At 40.6% G+C, this 22,561-nt stretch overlaps 3 protein-coding genes across 4 annotated transcripts in view; all 3 read left to right on the top strand.

The window, feature by feature from the left end:
* The window catches only part of LOC128894232 (carotenoid isomerooxygenase), a 50,390-nt gene that overhangs the window by 11,031 nt on the left and 16,798 nt on the right, over positions 1-22,561 (top strand). For both annotated transcript variants that reach the window (XR_008461482.1, XM_054155840.1), the window contains exons 6-7: positions 19,894-20,123; positions 21,428-21,610. Coding sequence is in view for 1 of the 2 variants with exons in the window: in XM_054155840.1 (XP_054011815.1) it covers positions 19,894-20,123; positions 21,428-21,610 (413 nt within the window). In the remaining variant the exon portion in view is untranslated. The remainder of the gene's footprint in view (positions 1-19,893; positions 20,124-21,427; positions 21,611-22,561) is intronic.
* Positions 4,985-22,561, top strand: part of LOC128894256 (uncharacterized) — a 70,272-nt gene continuing 52,695 nt past the window's right edge. Inside the window, exons 1-2 of the mRNA XM_054155906.1 lie at positions 4,985-5,794; positions 5,870-8,440. Coding sequence (XP_054011881.1) covers positions 5,352-5,794; positions 5,870-6,824 — 1,398 coding nt within the window. The 5' untranslated portion in view covers positions 4,985-5,351 and the 3' untranslated portion in view covers positions 6,825-8,440. The remainder of the gene's footprint in view (positions 5,795-5,869; positions 8,441-22,561) is intronic.
* Positions 11,563-13,393, top strand: LOC128894293 (uncharacterized). Its single transcript, XM_054155953.1, has one exon. It carries the CDS (start codon positions 12,267-12,269, stop codon positions 12,879-12,881), a length of 615 nt encoding a protein of 204 aa, XP_054011928.1. The 5' UTR covers positions 11,563-12,266; the 3' UTR covers positions 12,882-13,393.

Raw genomic sequence — 22,561 nt, 5'->3', positions numbered from 1 at the left:
GATTTCACTCCGTTGATACGAACCTGATTTCTTAATTCCATGACATTAGTACTCAGCTTTTTCACACATTGTATATACCAATTTTCATAAAAATTGAATAATTCAGTCATATTGAATCTATCATTCATAGTTATCGTATTAGATCTGTAATCAGCCATCTCAAAAACTGTTATTTACTTTCATGCAAATATGTATATATTAGAAATATTAAAATATTAATAATCACGTCTTCTCGAATTAACAGTTCTGGGGTAAGTGCCGTGCGGTTCAACACGGTCCTCTTTCCAGAAGGCCAAGCCTTCCCCACTCCGTGGCCAGATCTTTCTAGAACATTTATTCTAATGTTTAATATAATATGGCTTATCACCAATCATAGCAATGCAACGTCAGGTTGCTTGCCCCTTTCATGCGTTACCGATAGTAAGGCATCGGTCATTGGATATTTGTTTTGGAGCCACTGACAGTTTGCCGCCACTCGGCCCACTCAGCTGTCTCCACCTTTCAAGAACCGGTCATTGACCGAAACATCGGTAGATCAGCTGTCTCCGAAAAATCAATATATCGACCGATCGCTAACACGGCCAACCTGACATGCTTCACGCTCCCGGGAAGCATCCATCCTCAATTATTCGTACCATCACATCCAACACAATGTTCCATCATAATCAGTTCACATATACATTCCAGGCGATGGCAGTATTCACAAATACCCCATAACTATAGCCAATGCTCACAAGCATGCAAAATTTACCGTCTCTCTTTTGCTGAAGCTTGGAAGAGTAACCTGTTAGTAATATTCCTTCCGCTCCAGCCCGGGGAAGTAGCCCGTTAGTAATTCCTCTTTTCGTACTAATTTGGAAAAGGAAAGTAACACAAATATAACATTTTCTACACGCCCATTGTTTTTATTTTTACAATTGCATGTATTTCTATTCATAACACAAAATATATTACTTCTACTCTAAGCATTAACACGCTAACACGGTTCTTCCGCGCTTACGCTTACATCATCATCACCGGACCATTCTCCTTTCCAAAGGCGCAGTCTGTCTTTGGGTACAATCTGCGGTTTGCCCGTTTTGCCTAAAATTTCGAAACGATCGTTTGGTAATATTTTAGATATTACAAAAGGACCAATGAATTTTCTATCTGTTTTCGCACTCCTTGTGTCCGTTATTGTGTCCGTATTCAGCGAAAGCATTATTTTAGCTAATTTTCTCGGCCAATCACTGTTTTTAATTAACTCTATCGTAAGTAAATTGGTGACAGGTGATACGTAACGCTCCACTTGTCCATTTGCTCTTGGCGCTCTCGTCGCGTATTAATGTAATTCTATACCATGTTTTTTAATGAATTGTTCCAACGACTTGAATGTGAAATTTGTCCCACGATCTAAAACAACCACTCAAGGAGTCCCGAACAACGTGAGCCTCTCTTTAAAAACCTGAAGCTTTTCAGAACCAGACAAAGTTTTAAGTGGCACGAGTTGAATATATTTAGTAAACGCATCAACTATCAGCAAAATTTGTTCATAACCATTCTTGGTCTTCACAAATGGGCCTACGCAGTCACAGTGGGCCGTATCAAAAGGAATAGGTTTTTTCTGGATAGACTACAATTTTTCCTGTTTTGGTCCACTTTGCCTTTTACATACTACGCAGGTAATACAATGTTCTATATATTTCTGAACAAATTTTCGCAATTTCGGAAACCAATATTCCTTATCAATACGGTCCAACGTTTTCTCGAAACCTACGTGGCAATTTTCGTCATGGTAAAGACGCAATAGACCAAGACGACTTTCTTTTGGGACAAAACTTCGGTAAACTATCCGGCCAGAATCTCTTATTATTTTGCGACATAATATGCCGTCCCTCATTTCGAAATCGGTACACACGGTTTCCTTTGCCTCTATTCTTTTAATCAAATCTTGTGTTTCTTCGTCTTTTCCTTGAGCAATATTCAACCAAGAACCCTCACAAATAACATTCACACGATAATCTCTGCAGGGGTTTCGACTTAAGTAATCCACATGTTCAATGTATTTCCCTTTTCTATATTCTAAGTCAAAAGAATAATCCTGTAGAAACACCCACCAGCGAGCTATTCGTGGTAATAAATGTTTCTTATTCTGCGTGGCTTTAATCGGCAAATTCCGGAATAAATTTTCGGAAATAACTTGCTAAACCAACGAATTGTCTCACCTGTTTTACATCGCACGGAGTTGGTGATTCTAATAAAGCTCTTACTTTTTCTGTTCCTGCTCCCCCTCCGAAGATATTTCTCTGCCTAAATAGCTTATCGAAGTTTTAAAAAATTTACATTGTTCAATATTTAATGTAAAGCCTGCTTTGTCTGAAGCTTCCAGTACACGCTCTAAATTTCGAATTCTCTCTTCAATTGTCTGCTGCAGAATTAATATATCGTCCAGATAAACTAATGCAATATTATTTTTTAAATTACACGTTACACAAGACGATAAGGTAATCAATTATCATCCTTACCGTTTATCACTCTCGGAGCGAGAAAAAGTACGCGAAATCGTGGATGATCTGTTGGCCAATTGCATTATACGCGAAAGCAGTTCGCCTGTCACGAGTCCTGTTATTATTGTTAAAAAGAAAAGTGGAAAGGACCGTTTATGTGTAGATTTCCGTTCGTTAAATAAAATTACAGTAGTAGTAAAGGTAGGCGGGTTTTAAGCCATGGGGCTCCGAGGGGGGAGCGGGGGGAGGGCGAGGGCGAGGGGAGGTGTGAGGAGGGGGAACCGACGGCGAGAGGGGTGAAGGGGAGGGAGTCGGTAATTATTACCTACGGTCGGTAAGGTAGAATGCAATTATTACCTACGGTCGTTAAGATAGAATGCAATTATTACCTACGGTCGTTAAGGTAGAATGCAATTATTACCTACGGTCGTTAAGGTAGAGGGGGCACACCGCCGGTCAGTAATTATCAGTGATCGGTAAGAAAGAAAAAACGCAAATTTTACATGTAACGAAATAAATGCGTAAGGGTGGGGGAAACCGTCCTCTTCGCGCGCAGGAGTGGGGGTGTTTTTTCGGGCCCCGCGGGTTCCCTCTCTCTCTCTCGCGCCCAAGTATTTTCTTCCTCGCACTCATACCCCGTGCAACATATAATATTACATTACAATCTTTGACGCAGCCATCGGCAGGAACGTCTCGCGACGATGGCCTCGAGCAGAAGATCCAAAAACGCAAAGTTTGCAAATTACAATCCGGCAGCAAATCTTTTATTTGCGCGATACAATTTTTCAAGGACTAGATATTAAAGAAAGGGTAGAGGTGACATCATTCTTTTGATGATGAGAATACTGGAGCACGTGCGAGGGAAACATTACACCGGATGAGAATATGATATGGGAGGAAATGCGCTGAAAAGAAAAACACATATATCCAAGCTATTTCTTTTTTATTGATAACTGTATTCCAACATTACATCTAAACCTAATGCTAACACTTCAGAGTTAATCAATGAATGACGCTCAAAATTTTCATGTTCAACAATTGCCTTTGCATAATCCTTAATTTCAGCATTTTTTATTATTTCTATAAACTTGTTGTACTTATACCTGTGATTCTACCAGGTACAAGTTTTCAGACAGCCAACTGTACATGTGATCGATACAATATTCGAAAGCGAACAACTTTTGTATGGTTTTTTCACTCATGAACATAGAGACGGTAGAATTTGAGAGTTTTGCGAGTTTTACGTCGTTTAGTTGTCGGAGTTTAACTGTTACATCATTAATGCTTATCGGCTCGCTCGAGGTTCTTGGTGTATCAGCAAAAATCTGCAGAATGTTATGCCTCTTTCGTAGGAGATCTTTTCACGTATCCATAGAAAATTTAATTTCGTTTTCACGAGAGTCTCCTATAGCCAACTCTACGTCGCAGAAACCACCGATTCGAACCCCGATGTCGAGATACTTATAGAATGTATCCGTCAGGGGATATCTCCTCCCCAGTATACGCACCACGCGTGTTACTCTACGTTCCGAATGAACATTATCGCTATCACTGACAAGAGAAACAAAAAATTATAAAGGATATTGAATTTTGACTGCATATTTTGCAATATATTGTCAAAGAACTTACTGTGTGCGCGATTTCTTTGTTAATGGTTGGTTGAACTCCTTGTTCGGAAGATTCTCTCGCGTTGCTCGAGCGATTTCAGCATTGGACCACATCGCTGATGTTTCGATACGAGGCGATAGAACGATGTTGCGAACAATGATTGAAAAAACGCGTTTAAACATTTTTATATAACACCCCGCACTCTTTGTTAGAAGGACAAAAAAAATGCTGAAACAGCAAATCTCCCCTCCCACACACATTTCACTTTCTTATCCACATTTATTTTTAGCATACACATCTTTATGTAGCGCGTGATCTAATTTTTTTTATACGTAATAAGACCCTCATCATCGCGGAGTCGTTCTAATGAATTGATACATCAGTGGTGTAATTCCCCAAAATATATATATATACGGTCTCAGGAAAACATACGAAAACAGCGATACGGAATATGAGGGGATTATGAAAATCTGCAGGCAGTGACATCATAGTAGGAGCATATCATGTGACAAAATCACGTGACAAAATCACGTGACCTAGAGTATAAAAATTGTGCTGCAGATTGAACTGCATTCAAACCGTTCTGTAGTGATCCCCAGCGAAGAAGTGAGTGCAACCATGGAAGAACTTTTGGAAATGGAATGTCGATTGTGGGACCAGGCCGATCGATTGACTTCGCAAGAAGAATACCTCGCATGGGGAGAACGATGCAACGAGTGCCTCGAGTCGCTGGAAGAACATTGTCGAGCAAAACGTCCTCGATTATCGATCGGTGTTCAACAATCGTTGATCGCTCGCATCGCGCGTCTCGATAGTCTAAAGTATTTGTTGCGCAGACGTTTCGTGTATGAAGGTGCCGGCCATTCAAGCACTGGACTCTTGTGGCGTGAAATAGACACTGCGTTCGAGAGCCGCGTATTAACCGGCGCTGTTTTGAATTCATACTACATCGAACCGCGTAACTTTCTTCAGGATGCGAGAGACGTTGTGCTCAAGCATATACGGGGTGCATTGGTGAAACATAAGACACTAAAAGTGAATACCGCATTTAATGGAGAGTTTGTAGCGGGTGATAAACGCTCGAACAAGACTATCAGCACAAAGAACTGTGAAATCTTTGACGAGATCAATCTCGAAGAGTGGTACGAGCAACGCATCGTCGAACCCACCCTAGCATCGCTGGAAGAATTTCAAGAACGGGATAGCGGATGGGCGCAGTCGCGTATACTCAATTTAATTGTTAACGTGAATAAATATATGCCGCTGCATGCTGAATGTATCATACAATTACCACGAGAAATACAACTAAAGAGAGCTGTAATCAACGTATGCTCGAACGACAATGCATGTTTCGCGTGGTCAGTGGTGGCTGCTCTGCATCCAGCCGAAAATCACGTATATCGGACATCGGCATATCCTCATTCAATGGTGTTGAATATCCAGGATATCGAATTTCCAATGAAATTGAACCAAATTAAAAAGTTTGAACACGCCAACAGCATCTCCATCAACGTCTACACCACTGAAGAAAAGAAGGTTCTACCGATACGGCTCGCCACACGGAAGATGGAGAGACATGTCAATTTGCTGTATTTAGAAGGAGCAAACGGCGTGGGACATTTCGCGTGGATCAAAAACTTGTCCCGCCTCGTGAGCTCACAATTGAGTAAACATAAACGCAGAAAATACTTTTGCGATAGGTATGTACATAATAATTCTTTTTTCTTTTTTAAATTTGTTATGTTTGAAAAAAAATGTATGTCTTTCTATTGCAGATGCTTGCACTACTTTAGTTCGAATGAGAAGCTGGAAGCTCACACCGTAGATTGCGAGAAGATGAACGAATGCGCAATCGTATTACCAGATGATGAAAGCAAGTGGCTCAGCTTCGACAACTACATCCGGAAAGAGCGACTTCCATTTGTGGTGTACGCCGACCTCGAGTGCATTCTGGAGAAAACTGATCGAGAAGCGCCAAGATCCACATACCAGCATCATAAAGTATTAAGTATTGCATATTATGTTCAATGCGCGTACGATTCGTCCTTGTCAGTGTATCAGTGTCGTCGTGATGCGAATTGTGTTTCCTGGTTCGTCGAAGAATTAAAGAATTTGGCACATTTTGTTAAATCAATTTTATCAAATAACATACAAATGGATGATTTAACGAGCGAACAGCAGGAGGCATTTCGCAACGTGACGCATTGTCACATTTGCCAAAAACCGTTTGGAGAAAACGATACGAGGGTTCGCGATCATTGCCATCTAACCGGTCGGTACAGAGGTCCCGCGCACTCCAATTGTAATCTAAATTATAAAAACTCTTTTTGCATTCCCATAGTTTTTCATAATTTGTCCGGTTACGATTCGCATTTTATTATCGAAGAAATAGCTACAGCTTTCGAGGGTGTCGTCAGTGTATTGCCGATAACAAAAGAAAAGTACATCTCGTTCACAAAAAGTGTCAACGATCCAAATGGACCGGCGCGAAATTGTATAAAATTGAGATTCATCGATTCATACAAATTCTTGAGTACCATTCTCGATAAATTAGCGTCTTTCTTAGATAAAAGCAAATTAAGAATTTTACGAACCGAGTTTCAAAATTTGTCTATCGAAGATTTCGAATTATTGACGCAAAGGGTGTTTTTCCATACGAGTACATTGACTGTGCCGAAAAGTTGGAACAATCATGTTTGCCATCGCGCGAATCATTTTATAGTTCCGTGACGGGTGATACAGTATCGGAGAGCGAGTACGCGCACGCCGAGAACGCGTGGACACGGTTTTCCATTCAAACGCTGGGCGAATATAGCGATTTGTATTTGAAAACAGATGTCTTGCTGTTGGCCGATTCGATCCCGCGTATTATTACACTCTGTCCGGTTTTACGTGGGATGCCATGCTGAAGCATACAAAAGTTAATTTCGAATTACTAACAGATATCGACATGGTCCTGTTTATCGAACGCGGTATACGCGGCGGATTAAGTCACTGTTCAGGTAGATATGCGAAAGCCAACAATAAGTACATGCAGTCGTACGATCCATCGAAAGCATCGTCGTACTTGATGTACTTTGATGTAAATAATCAGTATGGGTGGGCAATGTGTCCACCATTGCCATATGCAGAATTTCGATGGGTCGACAACGTTGCAAACTTTGACGTGTCTTCGATTGCTGCCGATTCGCCCACGGGTTATATTCTAGAGGTTGATCTAGAATATCCGCAACGCTTGCACGACATTCACGCGGACCTGCCGTTCTGTCCAACACGTGCCAGACCACCTGACAAAAGAGAGGACAAGCTGCTCGCAACTCTACACAATAAGTAGCGCTACGTTATCCACTATCGTAACCTGCAGCAATGCACGTAACATGGTATTCGTATTACAAAGGTATACCGCGTCCCCCAATTCGCACAATCACCCTGGCTCCGCGATTACATCGAAGTAAATACAAAGTTTAGAACTCTCGCTACAAACGATTTTGAAAAGAATTTGTATAAATTGATGAACAATGCGGTATTTGGCAAAACTATGGAGAATGTACACAATCACGTCGATGTAAAATTAGTAACAAAATGGGAAGGGAGATATGGTGCGGAGGCAATGATCGCAAAACCAAATTTCCACAGCCGTAGCGTGTTTTCGGAAAACTTAGTTGCCATCGTACTACGAAAGCTTGCGGTGAAGTTCAACAAACCAATCTATGTGGGTATGTGTATACTAGATATATCTAAGGTTTGTTGGTATGAATTCCATCACGATTACATGTTACTCACACATGGCGATAAATGTAAAGTTATGTACACCGATACGGATAGTTTAATTTACCACATCGAGTGCGAGAATATTTATGATACTATAAAATGCGATATTAATCGATTTGATACCAGTGATTATCCGGTAGGGAACGTTTACGATATACCGCTTGTAAACAAAAAAGTCCCCGGTTTGCTGAAAGATGAAAACAATGGGGCAGTAATGACAGAATTTGTTTGACTCAGAGTGAAAATGTATGCACTGCGTGTAGATGGTAAAAAAGATACGAAAAAGGCGAAAGGTGTAAAAAGTAACGTTGTTTCCAGGATGATAACTTTCGACGACTACACGCAGTGCCTACGAAACGAAATTGAAATGATTCGTAATCAGACATCTATAAGATCAAAATTACACAAAGTATACACAATGGCGGAATCAAAAATCGCTCTGAGTCCGTACGACGATAAGCGGTATATCGTACCCGACTCAATGGATACATTGCCGTGGGGTCATTATAAAATACCGCTTTAGATATATCAGTATATGTATTTTGTAAATCATTTTTACCTCGATTTTAATAGATGTACATATATATTTAGTTGTAAAAACAAAACATTGTAATGTAACTAATAATGCTAGTATATATATAAAACTGAATATTTAATTTAAAAAATGTTAATTTTTTACAATACATTATCGTTATTTATCCATGAATTGTGTGCACTATTCAATCCTAACCATTTCACGTACACCTTATTCCCTTTCCGACGTAACACTTTTTCCACAAGGTACACATCAGCGTCGGCAACGCGTTGCAACTCGTGTTCGTAGAATCCCCCAGCAATTGGTTTTCCATAAACATCTTTCATAAGATACGTTGCGGGATTAGTTTTCTGAACTTCGGCGATCGTAAATATTTCAGTACCCCAATTAGGTGTGTAACCTTTTTCAAAAATTGTTTTGAATTTGCTCACACGTACCGCATCTCCCACTCTGAATCGTGCGGGAGGGGCAATCTTTACGTGATTATATACCGTTGTTAGGAGCTTCGAGGCGTTTGTTGGTGTAACGTCAATTGGTCGCATGGCGATAGTTCGATGCGCATTGTAATTTGATACGAGTTGCTGCAGTGAGTCGATCCATTTATAACTTCTATTAAGCGTAAATAGTTTCTACATGTCGTTTTTGAGCGTACGATTGAACCGTTCGACGACTGACGCTTTCATCACTGAATACGTTGAATAATGATTTATATTGTATTTTGACAAAAGTTTTTGCACATTTGCGTTGTAAAATTCCTTTCCTTTCTCGGTTTGCAAATTTTTCGGATACCTTCCACTGTTTCGGATTATCTTTCCGATCGCTGTAGAAACTTCATTTCCACTCTTGGATTTGAGGGGTATGGCCCATGCATGTTTACTCAGCACATCGATAACAGTGAGTATGTAATGGAAGCCTCTGTTATACCGCGCGTAAGGTCGCATCTCGATCACGTTCGCTTGCCATAAGTCGTCGTACCCATGTACTATGACGCATCTTCAGGGAAAATTTCTTCTCGCCGGAACATGCAATTCTTCCACGAGACACCGTTTCTCGGTACTGGGAGTTTTCTTTGCAGCCATGTATGACTCGACACTGACACAAAGACTTGACGTACACGTCTTATCAAACATCAAATCGGTGCTCAACACAACGGTTGGTTGGTCGATCGGTCGGTTGACCGGTCTGTTGACCGGTATGTCGGTCGGTTGACCGGTCTGTTGACCGGTATGTCGGTCGGTTAATCGGTCGGTTGACCGGTCTGTTGATCGGTATGTCTGTCGGTAAATAGTCTCAATGTCCAGCTATTGATGTGTCTGCATTAGATTTCGGAATTCGGTAATATCCCTCTCTAATTTATTCAGCTCATCTTTCAAGCTCTGAAGGAAATTTTGAAACATAATCATCTTTTTGTCGAATACGTCTTGTCGACTTTTTATAACTGCCATGTTTTCATGCAAGCTTGTTGATAGCATCGCCATCCTCTACAGGCGGTGCTACCCATCGAATCCTGCGCGACTTTGCGTCATAATTGGTGCCGACAACACAAAGAGCGTTGTCACGTACATAATTCCTACTCCATTCCAATGATAGTATGATTCCATTCTTCCAATCGATGACCCAAACTTGTTGATTGACATTTTAATGACGATTGACTGTATCGCCAAAGTGCAGCTTAATTTATAATGAATTCTGCCTCGCGAAGTTCCTCGATAATCGATAGCATCTCATTGTCGTGAGCATTGTGACCGGCTTGATGTGAAGCCTCGAGCAATCGAAGCCGATCTACGAGTTCGTTGGGATCGTTCAAGTGAACGTAATCAATGTTGTTTTTGGTTAATCTCATGGAACACGGTATGCCTTTTCTAACTTTTTTATCTTGCAATAAAGGTTTGATTACATGGTTATACTTGTATCCTCTGTTGCCTAATGTTTGACCATACGAATTGTGCTTGTGCTTATGTGCACTCGTTGTCAGCAGTATGCCCCTGTATTTGCGTTCATCAGCCTCAGTGTAAATGTCGTTACCGGAGTTTTCTTGAATATCAGTTCATAAAGGCCGGGTGTCCCCGAATATCGTATGCCATCGATAATTATGTTATCTGCATTGTCCACGTCAACATGTTTATTATCAGTCCATCATTGATGAGATAAACACCGTACACGTAATCCATACCAACGTCTACTTCGCCGCGTAATACAGGTGCGATGTATTTTTGACTCAGTGGACCTAGATGATTACGTACCGTTTCTTCGCTTTCCGGCGTTTGCAATTGGCTTCGAACAGATGTCGAGAAATAGCTGTTTGGACTTTCAAAAACATCTTAGTTTGCTAAGCGTTTTGTTATTGTTATTGTTGTTGTTGTTGTTGTTGTTGTTGTTGTTGTTGTTGTTGTTGTTGTTGTTGTTGTTGTTGGTACTGTCTTAATCGGTGTAGAAGTCGGTGTAGAGGCTATCAGGTTCATATCGGGTAAACTGCTTAATCTTGATTTTTTAATATTTGGCGGTTTCGAGAAATTTAACCACAAATTTGATTGTATTTTATCCGATTCCTTGATATTCGGAGTGGATAATGGTTCGCTTTCGATATCTGTGTTATTGTGTAGATCATAATTTCTTAACGTGTTGCTGACAATTGTCTTCAGTAGTTCAGTAACAGGTTTAAAGTGTTTTTCCAACGCAATCTCTTCGTCAATTTTACCAGTTTTCAATTCACGATACTTTTTGCGAATCAAATCGCTCGTTGTTGCAATTTGTTTCGCTATCCTCTCACGATCTTCAACGCTGTTACTGCTCATGTTGGAACACTGCTTTCTCAACGTATCGGAGATAACTGGACGTGTTACGATATTGCAAAGTCATTAAATCCTTTTCTATAGCGACCATTCCATAAAGCACTGTCTTTGTCAATCACTACAAATCCATATTTTTCTTGCCAGCAAGCGGTACACAATTTGCAGAAATTCTCAAAAGACATGTCTGTGTTTACATGATCGCTGTATACATGCCTCAGATTTGTACCATCTTGTTTGAACATGATCAGCAGGTTCGCGTTGTCGCGTATCAGATGTTTCGGTATCTTCGCATATGTCTGACAAAGATAGAAACAGTCAACGTCCGAGTGCCTACCCATTGCAAAGTATTCTCTTACCGCGTTTTGCTTATCGCATGCCATTGTCAAAGATAAAAATTGAATTCGGAAGTGTCTCGCTCGGTGGAACGACGTCGCTGTTATTCGAAAATGTAAAATAACCAATTTCGTCTATCGACGAGAATATATTTTCTAGATATCGATATTTCGGTTGTTGCAATGATTTCGAGTACACGTATACGTTTTCGAAGCGAACACCGTGCGGACTTTCTAACAAACTAATCAGCACGTTCGTTTTGCCGCAATTCGATGGGCCGCAGATGATACCACGTATAGAGGTCGGTAGCATATTTCCATGTTTGTGTACTTCTTTCTCAGACTGTGCCTTTTTGTCTACATTAGTCACTCTAATCGCAGGTGATTGGCGCATGAACCGCATCGTAGCTGTGGTAAAAAATGAAAGAAAACGTATGTGTCGATGTCGCAGGTATTTATACAAGCGCCGTACAAACGTATCGTTTAGTGTGACAATGACTTTTGTACTGATCGATGGTGATACACTGTTTGATTTGACTACGGAGCAGCTGGAATACATACCAAAGATTGTACTCTTGAATCGTTTTGCTCGCGACATACATTACGTGTGGGACAAGCTACCGAAACATATAAGAGTTGATCCTGAAGTCCAGTCTTATCGTAGGTGTCTCTTGCATTACAATCATCCAGATCAACGTACGCACATAGACGGACCAACGTCTATGAAAAAAGATTGTTACCTATGCGTAGAAGGACAGGAGCAGGACTTGTAAATACTCTAATAAACAAATTACCGTTTGAGCTACACGTACCAGGGTATCAATTTTGCGGACCGGGTACACGCCTGGACAAACGTTCAGCACGCGGCGATCGAGGTATAAATCCGTTGGATGCAGCTTGTAGAGAACACGATATTGCGTACTCTCGAAACAAAGATTTGACCAATCGTCACGAGGCAGATCGAATTTTAGCTGATCGAGCACGCCAGCGCATAACTGCGAAGGACGCTACATTCGGCGAAAGGGCGACTGCTGCAGCAGTTCGGACTGCGATGAAAGCTAAGACGAAGCTTGGAATGGAGTTCAAGAAGAAAAAGAGTCGTAGTAAGAAGAACAAGGGGGAGCGAGCTCTACCGATAGCAAAGCGTGGCGGTATCCTTCCGTTTCTCCTTCCCGCCTTATCAGCTATAGAAGCGTTAACCGGTGATGCTACTGGCGTGAACGACGCCAAATCTGCGCGAAAACAGCTGGAGGAAATGCAACGGCATAATCGTGCTATGGAAGGTCGTGGAGTACATCTCGCGCCGTACAAACGCGGACGAGGAGTTCCAAAGAGAAAAAAAAAACGTCAAAATTAAAATGCCCGAAGGTGTAACCACCAACGTACAACTACAGCATCTGGCAAAGCGTATGCGTATTCCATATTTCAGGGGTGTTTTTATGCGCAATACTTTACCAACAGATGGGATACACAGGAACAAGAGCGGAATCGTAAATTTGGATGCTTTCGAGGGACCTGGTACTCATTGGGTTGCGTACGCAAAACGGGGAACTCACACCATATATTTCGATAGTTTTGGCAATCTTCAACCGCTGAGGGAACTGATACAGTATTTCAAGAATAGCGTAATCGAGTATAATCACAGGCCTTATCAGCGCTATAATCAGAGCAATTGCGGACAGCTATGTTTGCAGTTTCTGCAGACGGTTGACGATCAATTTAAGGGCATTCATTGCACACTTTAACTCCAGTATTCGTTTGAACATGTCGCTGACGTTAACGCTCACCGGCCAAAGTAGCATTCTCGCAGTAAGCTATTTTCCGTCCATCGATCTGAGCGATGGTGATTACGAGCTCGGTCTTACGGACTTTGAGACTTATTACACCATACTGAATATAAATTTGTCGAATAATAAATTTTACTACGATAACGATGATAAGGAAATCATTATTCTGGAAGGATCTTACGAGCTGGATGACATTCACATGTATTTGCGACGATCGCTTTCGCAGGGTAATGATGGAAACCCGTTGATACTTAGAGCTAACAATAATACGATGAAGAGCGAAATCAAGTGCGATTACAGCATTAATTTTACCAAACCCAATACTATTGGTTCGTTGCTGGGGTTTTCGACGAATCGGTTGCTGCAACCGCGAAAATGGCACGAATCGGATGCGCCAATCAATATAATGAACGTAAACATTATTCGCATTGAATGCAACGTGACGGCTGGTGCTTACAGCAATAACAAGAGCGTGCACACGATACACGAGTTTTCGCCTACCGTTCCACCTGGATATAAGATATCGGAAAGACCGACACAGATCATTTACCTTCCGATCACTGCACGAAGTATTTCGGATTTGACGATTCGCGTCGTGGATCAAAACGGCCAATTGTTAGATTTTCGAGGGGAGCAGATCACCGTTCGACTGCATGTACGGAGACAACGGCCGTAGTGGGAGATGCTTGTATTGAACGAAGCGGAGCAGACGACACGTGAAAACAAAGAGAAAACAATTCGATCACCTGCGAAGCTGACTGCATCGAATGCTGAATTTCTGAAATCGTTGGGTTTCTCTCGCCGTCGGTTCCCCCTCCTCACACCTCCCCTCGCCCTCGCCCTCCCCCCGCTCCCCCCTCGGAGCCCCATGGCTTAAAACCCGCCTACCTTTACTACTACTATAATTTTATTTAACGAATGGAAATCTACACATAAACGGTCCTTTCCATTTTTCTTTTTAACAATAATAACAGGACTCGTGACAGGCGAACTGCTTTCGCGTATAATGCAATTGGCCAACAGATCGTCCACGATTTCGCGTACTTTTTCTCGCTCCGAGAGTGATAAACGGTAAGGATGATAATTGATTACCTTATCGTCCTGTGTAACGATCCGCATCTCTCCAGTACTTACGCACCGCACCCGGTTTCCAGTCGAAAACATATGTTCGAATTTCGTCATAAGGTCTCGTACGGCTTCACGAACAGTATCATCTCCAACTTTCAGCGTGTAACTCGTAGCTTCCATCATCTCCCCATTGTCGCCTCGAAGAATAGGTTCACACCGTTGAAGCCACGTTGTTCCATCTCGATCAGTTATGATTTGTAAGTCAGCGTTTGATAGAACATTCTTCCCAATGATGACATCATAAGGTATTGCCTTATCCGAAACAACTAGCATGTCTAATTCGGTTGACACGTCTTCCGTCTGAATTGTTGTCGTCGTAGATCCAACAGTCGTTGTACAAAAGTCGCACAATCCATGTATGATGGTAGTATATAGGTCAATCTTGCAATTGGCTTGTTTAGCAACTTTTTCTTTAACAAGAGAGCATGTTGCACCATTATCGATCAAACAGGATCGTATTAGTTGATTCTTCAATAAAACCGGTGTCAATTTATGATCAATCGAATAGCATACATTCACTTCAGGTTTCTTCTTATTTCGGCTGTTTTGTTCCGTACGTTGCTTAGCCCAACATTGCGATTCAATATGACCTTTCTTGTGGCAAAAGGTACACGTGACAGGCGGTTTGTCTGCATTTCGGGGCGCTTCGTTTTCTAGTCTTCTTTTCTTGTTAGGGCAGTCATATCGCAAATGTCCAAGCTGTTGACACAAATGGCATCATCTCTTCAAAGAATTTTGGCGTGAAATGTCCACTTTTTCTCTGTCCTTAATCGCCTCCTTCCCTCTTCCCTTGTCACTCCTCGGCGGTTTTACAAATTGCGAAACGCCACTTAATAACTCCGTGGTAGTTTTATAACACGAATTAGTTAACGATTGTCGCACCACAGGATCACAAATATGTCCAATGACTAAACTTATCAATTCGGATCGCTTAAAAACAATCTGTGTTTGTCCATAATATTTTAATTTATGACGTGCGTATTCTGAATACGTGTCTGCCGAATCGCTTGTATATGTTACTGCGCGAACTAATTTCTCACAAAGACGATCTTCAGTAACAAATATCCCGTACAAGTACTCGCGAAACTTCACCCAAGTACGCGGATTACCGTTCCATCCTTTGTACCACCTCTTGGCCGAACTGGTTAAAGCATGTGTAGCAAGACTCAATCGCTGCACAAGAGATAGTTTTTCCGTAATCTTTTCCACTATATCGCACCACTTGCTCGCATCTTCTCCGAGGTCGTCTCCACTGAACTCAGGTATAGCATCCACAGGAATATTCTGTGCCGTTGCAGAACTAGTGAGCACCGATCCTTGCGTAATTTTGTCCATAAACTGTCGGAAGAGCGCTTCAAAAGAGATCGCGGTGGATTCGCCCGACACTGTTTCCTCTTCACCGGACACACTTGGAGCAGTTTCGCTTGCAATGGACGTCTTGTCTACTTCATTCACATTACTCATGATCGCAATTGTTCTGTATGTCACCACACAATCAAAAAAACCGAACACGTGCACGTTAAGGTTTGTGGATAACAAACCTCACGATATATTAAAATATTAATAATCACGTCTTCTCGAATTAACAGTTCTGGGGTAAGTGCCGTGCGGTTCAACACGGTCCTCTTTCCAGAAGGCCAAGCCTTCCCCACTCCGTGGCCAGATCTTTCTAGAACATTTATTCTAATGTTTAATATAATATGGCTTATCACCAATCATAGCAATGCAACGTCAGGTTGCTTGCCCCTTTCATGCGTTACCGATAGTAAGGCATCGGTCATTGGATATTTGTTTTGGAGCCACTGACAGTTTGCCGCCACTCGGCCCACTCGGCCCACTCAGCTGTCTCCACCTTTCAAGAACCGGTCATTGACCGAAACATCGGCAGATCAGCTGTCTCCGAAAAATCAATATATCGACCGATCGCTAGCATATAATGACTTCTTATAAGCGAAGCTTGTGAAATGATACACTCCGATTTTGATGAAATTTGGCATAAATAATTCTTAGACCTATCTAAGAAGACAGGTGTAATTCCTTCGTGCTCGTTTCTCACTTTGAGGAAGAAACTACCCCTTTTCTCCGAGCTGCTCCGTTCACTTATGCGTGCGTAACTGGAAAATGATAAGAGATATCGAAAAAATGTTCAAATAACCATTGAACTGTTTTTAAAGACCTATAAACAATTGTGAACCAGTGTGAAACAATTTTCGAAAAAATTTTTTTTCAAAATTACTCTCCTTCTCGAAATTTTTAAGAAATTTGATTTATTTCTAGATTAATAAAAGTGTTCTTTTATTCTGAATCCAACAGTGTATTAGTTTATAGTTATCATAATGCCAAATGATGTAATATTGTAAAATTGTTGCTTTATTAGTCGATATTGCAACAGGAAAAATAGCGTTTGTGATGAAATTCGTGAGTTTCAATACTTTGGTGGATATTTACACACAGTATATAAATATACTATACATATTTACGTACACACACAACATCTTCACACTGTCGCGACGATACAACTTCAGAATATTGCGGGCCATCTGCCGTCGCAACATTACTCCCCTCTCTTCAGAGTGGACGTCCTGACCCCAGCAAATTCAACTCGAGCAGTCAACTTGTGACGTGTAACTTAGCCGCGATCCTCTCTCTCTCTCCTTCGGAGCGCCTTGCGCGCCGTAACTCCGCCATTCACCGCCAGGCGCCGGCCGAGCACTTCGAACTGCGGCAGCACTCGCGCAGCCGAAGTTGCTCGGTCGAGCCCATAAGTACCAAGCCGCGAAGCTCGGCAGGTCAGAACGCCTGACAATATAAATACACTTTCGTTATTTTGCGTTTTAAAATAATTCTTACTCATCGACACGACCTTGGCTAGCCACGCCAAGCATTTGACTTCCAGGCCGCAGATGTCTAGGCAAATTTGTAAACACCCCCAGTTTGTGGATAATACGCTATTTAGCTTCTTCATGTCCACCGCTAAAGTGCGGACCAGTCACGTTACATGAATTGTCATTAGAATCTGAACGTTCGCACTGTTGAACACAGCATTTTAGTTGCGCATAGTTGGAAACCACCGAATTTTACATTGTGTTACACAGTGTCGCCTTTGCACTTTATTGGAAAGGACTTTCATGTACTGGGAGCTCATTTTGATTTCACATCTTTTTCTACTTTCTTGTAGTTTTTTATGGGGATCTTTTATTTTTCTATGATAACTCCTTGAGTTCTCCACTTTTTCATATACTTGGAGTAATTTTTTTACTTTTTTGAAGTTTTGTATGGGGATATCACTTCTCTTTACAAAGATAATTTGTATAGTGAATGACTTTAAATAATAGGAAATGAGAGATCAGCTTGAATCCTTTAAGGTTTCAAAAGTACGCGGAACGCATTGCACGAAGTCTCATTGCAAGAAATTTATTAAAGAAGAAATGTAATCACTTTATCAGTAACATTTAAATGCAACAAGACTTTCTGTCATGTGTTGTGCGTACTTTTGAGAACTTAAAGGACTAAGTCTGACCTCTCTTTTTCTATATTATAATAATACAATAAATTATGTGTTACAAATAGTGGATGTCTGTTCATTTTCTCATTATTTAAATTTCTTGCAACAAAACTTTCTGCCATGCATTGTGTGTACTTTTGAAAATTCTATGGACTGAAACTGATATTGCAATATGATAAATTGTGCGTTACAGATAGTGGATTTCTTTTTTCATTTCTCGCTTCATCTTTAACATTTAAATTTCTTGCAGTGAGACATCCTGCGTTCTGTATACTTTTGGAAACTTAAAGGACTGAAGCTGGTGTCTTTCCTATATCTGGCTTCAGACACATTATGTATATTGTAGACTCTATGCTTGCTATAATAAAAGACAAATGTATTTTTATTTTAAGCTCTACATTAATTTGCAAGTAAAATAAGGTTTGTATGTGTTATTTACAAATAAAATTAATGTCAAATGAAATATATATATTCACTTTTGTTACTCTCTCTCCCTTTCTTTTTACAGTTCATACGTACACAGAACGCGTGATAGAAAGTCTTGTTGCAAGCAATTTAAATGTTTATCATGAAGTGAAAATAAAAAAAGTGGTCCACAATTTGTAACACTCAATTTATTGTATTAGAACACTTAGTCTTATTGCACAATGTTTCTTATTTGTACAAAATGAACATTTACTGAAATTTTTATTATCAACTGCACACTCAAACACCAAATTTATATATTTCTTTCCACAACGACAAGGTAGATATTTCATCACTTATAACCATATACTTCCCAATACAATATCACTACACGTAGTGATCTTTAAAAGACTTATTCAATTTGCGGCGTCCAAATGTCACAAATACAAACTGACAGGTTATACAGGTTAGAAATGACAACTGTCACAAATACAAACTGACAGGTTGTATAGGTTAGAAATGAACAAGCGGCGTGAGCGGCAGCCATATTACAATTTCGGCCGACGAGCCCTGCCGACTGATTCCGAGAGTCGACGAATCGACGAACGGCCTTAGCTCCTATTGGCTAAGTGTTGACGAAAAGAATGAAAATCAGAAGAAAAATCTACAGTTTCTGACAGATTCATGACATGATATTACGATGTCTCAGTTGTACATGGACCGATTTTATTGATTTTGGTTTCATTAGAAAGCTTATATACGATTTACATTAGAAAAATGTTCGCAGTTTTACGAGTAAAAGATACGTGGTAGCGCCAGCACCAGATACACGGTGGCGTATAATTTTTCATGTACTTGGCGTCGTGGCGCTACCGCGTTTCTAGATAAAGCATCGTTCTACCGCTCACCAATCCTCCAACGGAGCACTGACAAGATTCCGAATCGAAAACCGAAACCTCGGTTCTTTATGTCGGCCTCAGAATCTTCGTCATCGCTCGGGTCAATCGGTATCTGTCGACTTTTTCCCCGCACGAGATCCAACCGAGATCACGAATCCTGAATCGAGATTGTTCACTGTGTTTTATTAATTTCAATATTATTAAAAGACGGGAGGACCAGATATTCAATTATAAAATATAGGGTGTAATCGGTTTTCGATTCGGAATCGTTCGGGATCTCGGTTTGGGACTCGGAATTGTTCGGAATCTCGGTTTGAGATTCGAGATCTCGGTTTTGCGTTCAGCATCTCACTTTCAACTCGAGATCTCGTCTTGTCTCGAATATTCGAGTCTCATCTCGTTTCAAATTTCGAAATCTCGCCTATTTTCGGGGATTTGTATATCTTTAGTCATTAAAATATTTTGTATTTATCTTACCTATAATTTTTATAGTGCATCTTAAATGCACCTTATAGTGGACCGTAACCTATAATTATTATAGTACATATTAAGCAAATTATCAGATTGATGCAAATATACTGTGTAGTAACTAATGGTGTTAAGTTAAAATTTTTGGATTCATTATTCTGTAATTCATTGTTCTAGATGGATCAGGGGAGGAAAAGAAATTGTCAATGTTTGACCAAGCCACTATTGTCGCTAGTGTCCCATCCAGGTGGCTGTTGAATCCCTCTTACATGCACACGTTTGGTATCACTGAAAACTATTTCATAATTATCGAGCAACCACTTGCAATTTCTCTTACTACTATAGTGGTCTGCAAAGTGAAGCAGGAACCAATGCGCGCGGCTCTGAAGTGGCACGAAAACGAAAATGTATGTTGAACTAATGACAAAGTGAATCTCTCTAAGTATTTGTGGTAATTATAGAGAACAGGTACATCCTCTCCGATTTCGATAATATTTAAATATGTTGTAGAAATCAACATTGCGAATAACTTTTTCCTATACATATAACTGTCGCTCGGCCTTAGTTTCCAAGATATTTGCAAAATATCATTGCTACTACTACAATGAATATTGCGTATAGCTACGCGTAATTTCGAGGCATATAATTTTCGCGCAAAATCCTTTTACAAAAATTGAAAAGCATATATATCTCCATTATACGCATGCTTGGGGGCTGTGCCCCCCAGCCCCCTTGCCACGCAGGGGGCTGTGCCCCCTCGACCCCCCGCTAAACTATAAGCCCCTCAGGCTAACTGTGTATAGTCGCTTGCTGCTGAGTTGGCGCGCGGAAGGTCGACACCCCTACCCGCACGCATCTTCGGTATTGACCAGGTCAAAATACGCATTTTCGGTATCGGCCTAGGCAAACGGTACCGCGAGACGAAGACCGTGAACAAGATAGAGTGAGAGTGGCGAGCGTGCAACTGTCTTTCGCTAGAGATGCTTTGTTGCACGCTCGCCACTTTCTGGAAATACCCCACGCCGACGCGACAAAAGTGCCAACCTGACTAAGCCTAGGGGAAAGTCCCCACACATATCAAACGTTCACGGCATGTATGATCGTCTGTTTACAACAGAATGGCATTACCGACCTAAGGCGACGGAGGTCCAAGAGAAATGCAAAATGGGTGGTTCCGGTATTATCCTATAGCAAATTTATTTGTAGAGGGGGAACAAACGTACGCCGTAATTATGTATATTATGTATACTCTTTCATTATTATGTCATTATTATTAATGTTTCTATCGTTCTACATATAAATAAAAAGGAAATAAAGTTCAAATCTGTACATAATTAATCTGTAAATAATTCCTAGTGCCGCGAAATTCAAATAAAGAGGAGTCTGGTCTCCCTCCACACATAAATTTGCTATAGGATAGTATCACCGGAACCACTCATCTTGCATCTCTTTCGGACCGGCTTCTCTCTCGCAGTTCACACTCCAGTTAGGATAGAGCTCAATGAGTTGGATCTCCTTATACAGTCTTCATGGGTGTGATATACCATTTCATACTTATGTACCAATATGAACAAAGCTCGTTGCCTCTTATTTTGAGTGTTATTGGAGTTACGTTTATAACTTAAAATAGCGGGGACTGAGAGTCACCTCTCGAGTGCAAGGGTTTAATTTCATTCCTGTGCTTCTGTTAATCTTTCCCTATTTATTGCAGACCCTTATACACGTGGTTTCAAGGGAGACGGGCTTGCTGGAAAGAACGTTTGTCACCGAAGCATTTTTCTACCTTCACATCATTAATCAGTTTGAAACATGTGATCGTAATTACATAGTCCTGGATGTTTGCTGTTATCGAGATGCCAAAATGTTGGATTGTATGTTCGTCGAGGCGATGAAGGTATTTAACTATACTAAAACATTCTTCTTTTTGCACACAAGGGAGAGCGATGAAATATAAAGCGCGATCTGGGCTGGTACTTTTGCTTCTTTGAAAGGTTGTCAGCGTATATGGTGCCGATACGCCTAATTTGTTTTTTCCCCTGGTATGTACACGCTGACAACCTTTCAAAGGAGAAAAACTGCCAGCACATGCGCGAACGTACCACCTTCTAATTAACTTATATTCATGTGTGCATGTGCGGATGTATGCGACTAAAAGAGGAAACGAGTTGTTTCATTTTGTTGAAGTAAGTCGACTATTGCCACTTAGGCTCCGTGGATTATGAAGCAGGGGAAGAAATTGAAAATCTTGAACAGCCACGATTTTGTGTTCTTACTTTTATTTCTAATCCTTTCTTGTTCGTCTAATATATTAAATGTGTATATATAAATATATATATATATATATATTTATATATTTATATATAGGAGGATTTATATATATAATTATATACGCAATATATATAATCTTCAAACAAAATCTTTATATATATATATTATTTATTTTAGAATTTTACGCATAATCTGAACAACGAGGAATGATTACTTATCGTTGCTCAATTTTCGTTTAAACCGTTTTGAAAGAATGACATCAATGCTTTTTAACCGACTTTGGAAAGGAGGAGGTTACTCAATTCGACATGTATATTTATTTATTTTTTTTATTTTATTTTTTTAATGTATAGACTCGATTGCGCCGAGGTGGGTGGACCAATCGAAATGAAACCTGTTGCATCTTGTAGAGCATGTCTCCGGGGTGGTCCCGTTATCAAAAAATTTCGGAATTTCTGTTGGGAATCGAACTACGCAGATTATTGTTAAACAATGTTTATTTCAATAGCTGTGATACAATGAAATAATACGTTCGACTAAAGGTACGTACTCACGAGAGCATTTTTTGACGCACAGA

This window comes from Hylaeus anthracinus, unplaced genomic scaffold, assembly GCF_026225885.1.
Source record: "Hylaeus anthracinus isolate JK02 unplaced genomic scaffold, UHH_iyHylAnth1.0_haploid 3, whole genome shotgun sequence".
In the NCBI taxonomy this organism is placed as follows: Eukaryota; Metazoa; Arthropoda; class Insecta; order Hymenoptera; family Colletidae; genus Hylaeus; species Hylaeus anthracinus.
The sequence above is the reverse complement of the archived record's forward strand: the minus strand, read 5'-3'. Positions and strand labels throughout refer to the sequence as shown.

Coding starts and splice junctions, on each gene's coding strand:
- LOC128894293 (XM_054155953.1), top strand. CDS start 12,267: ATGCGTAGAAGGACAGGAGCAGGACTTGTAAATACTCTAATAAACAAA.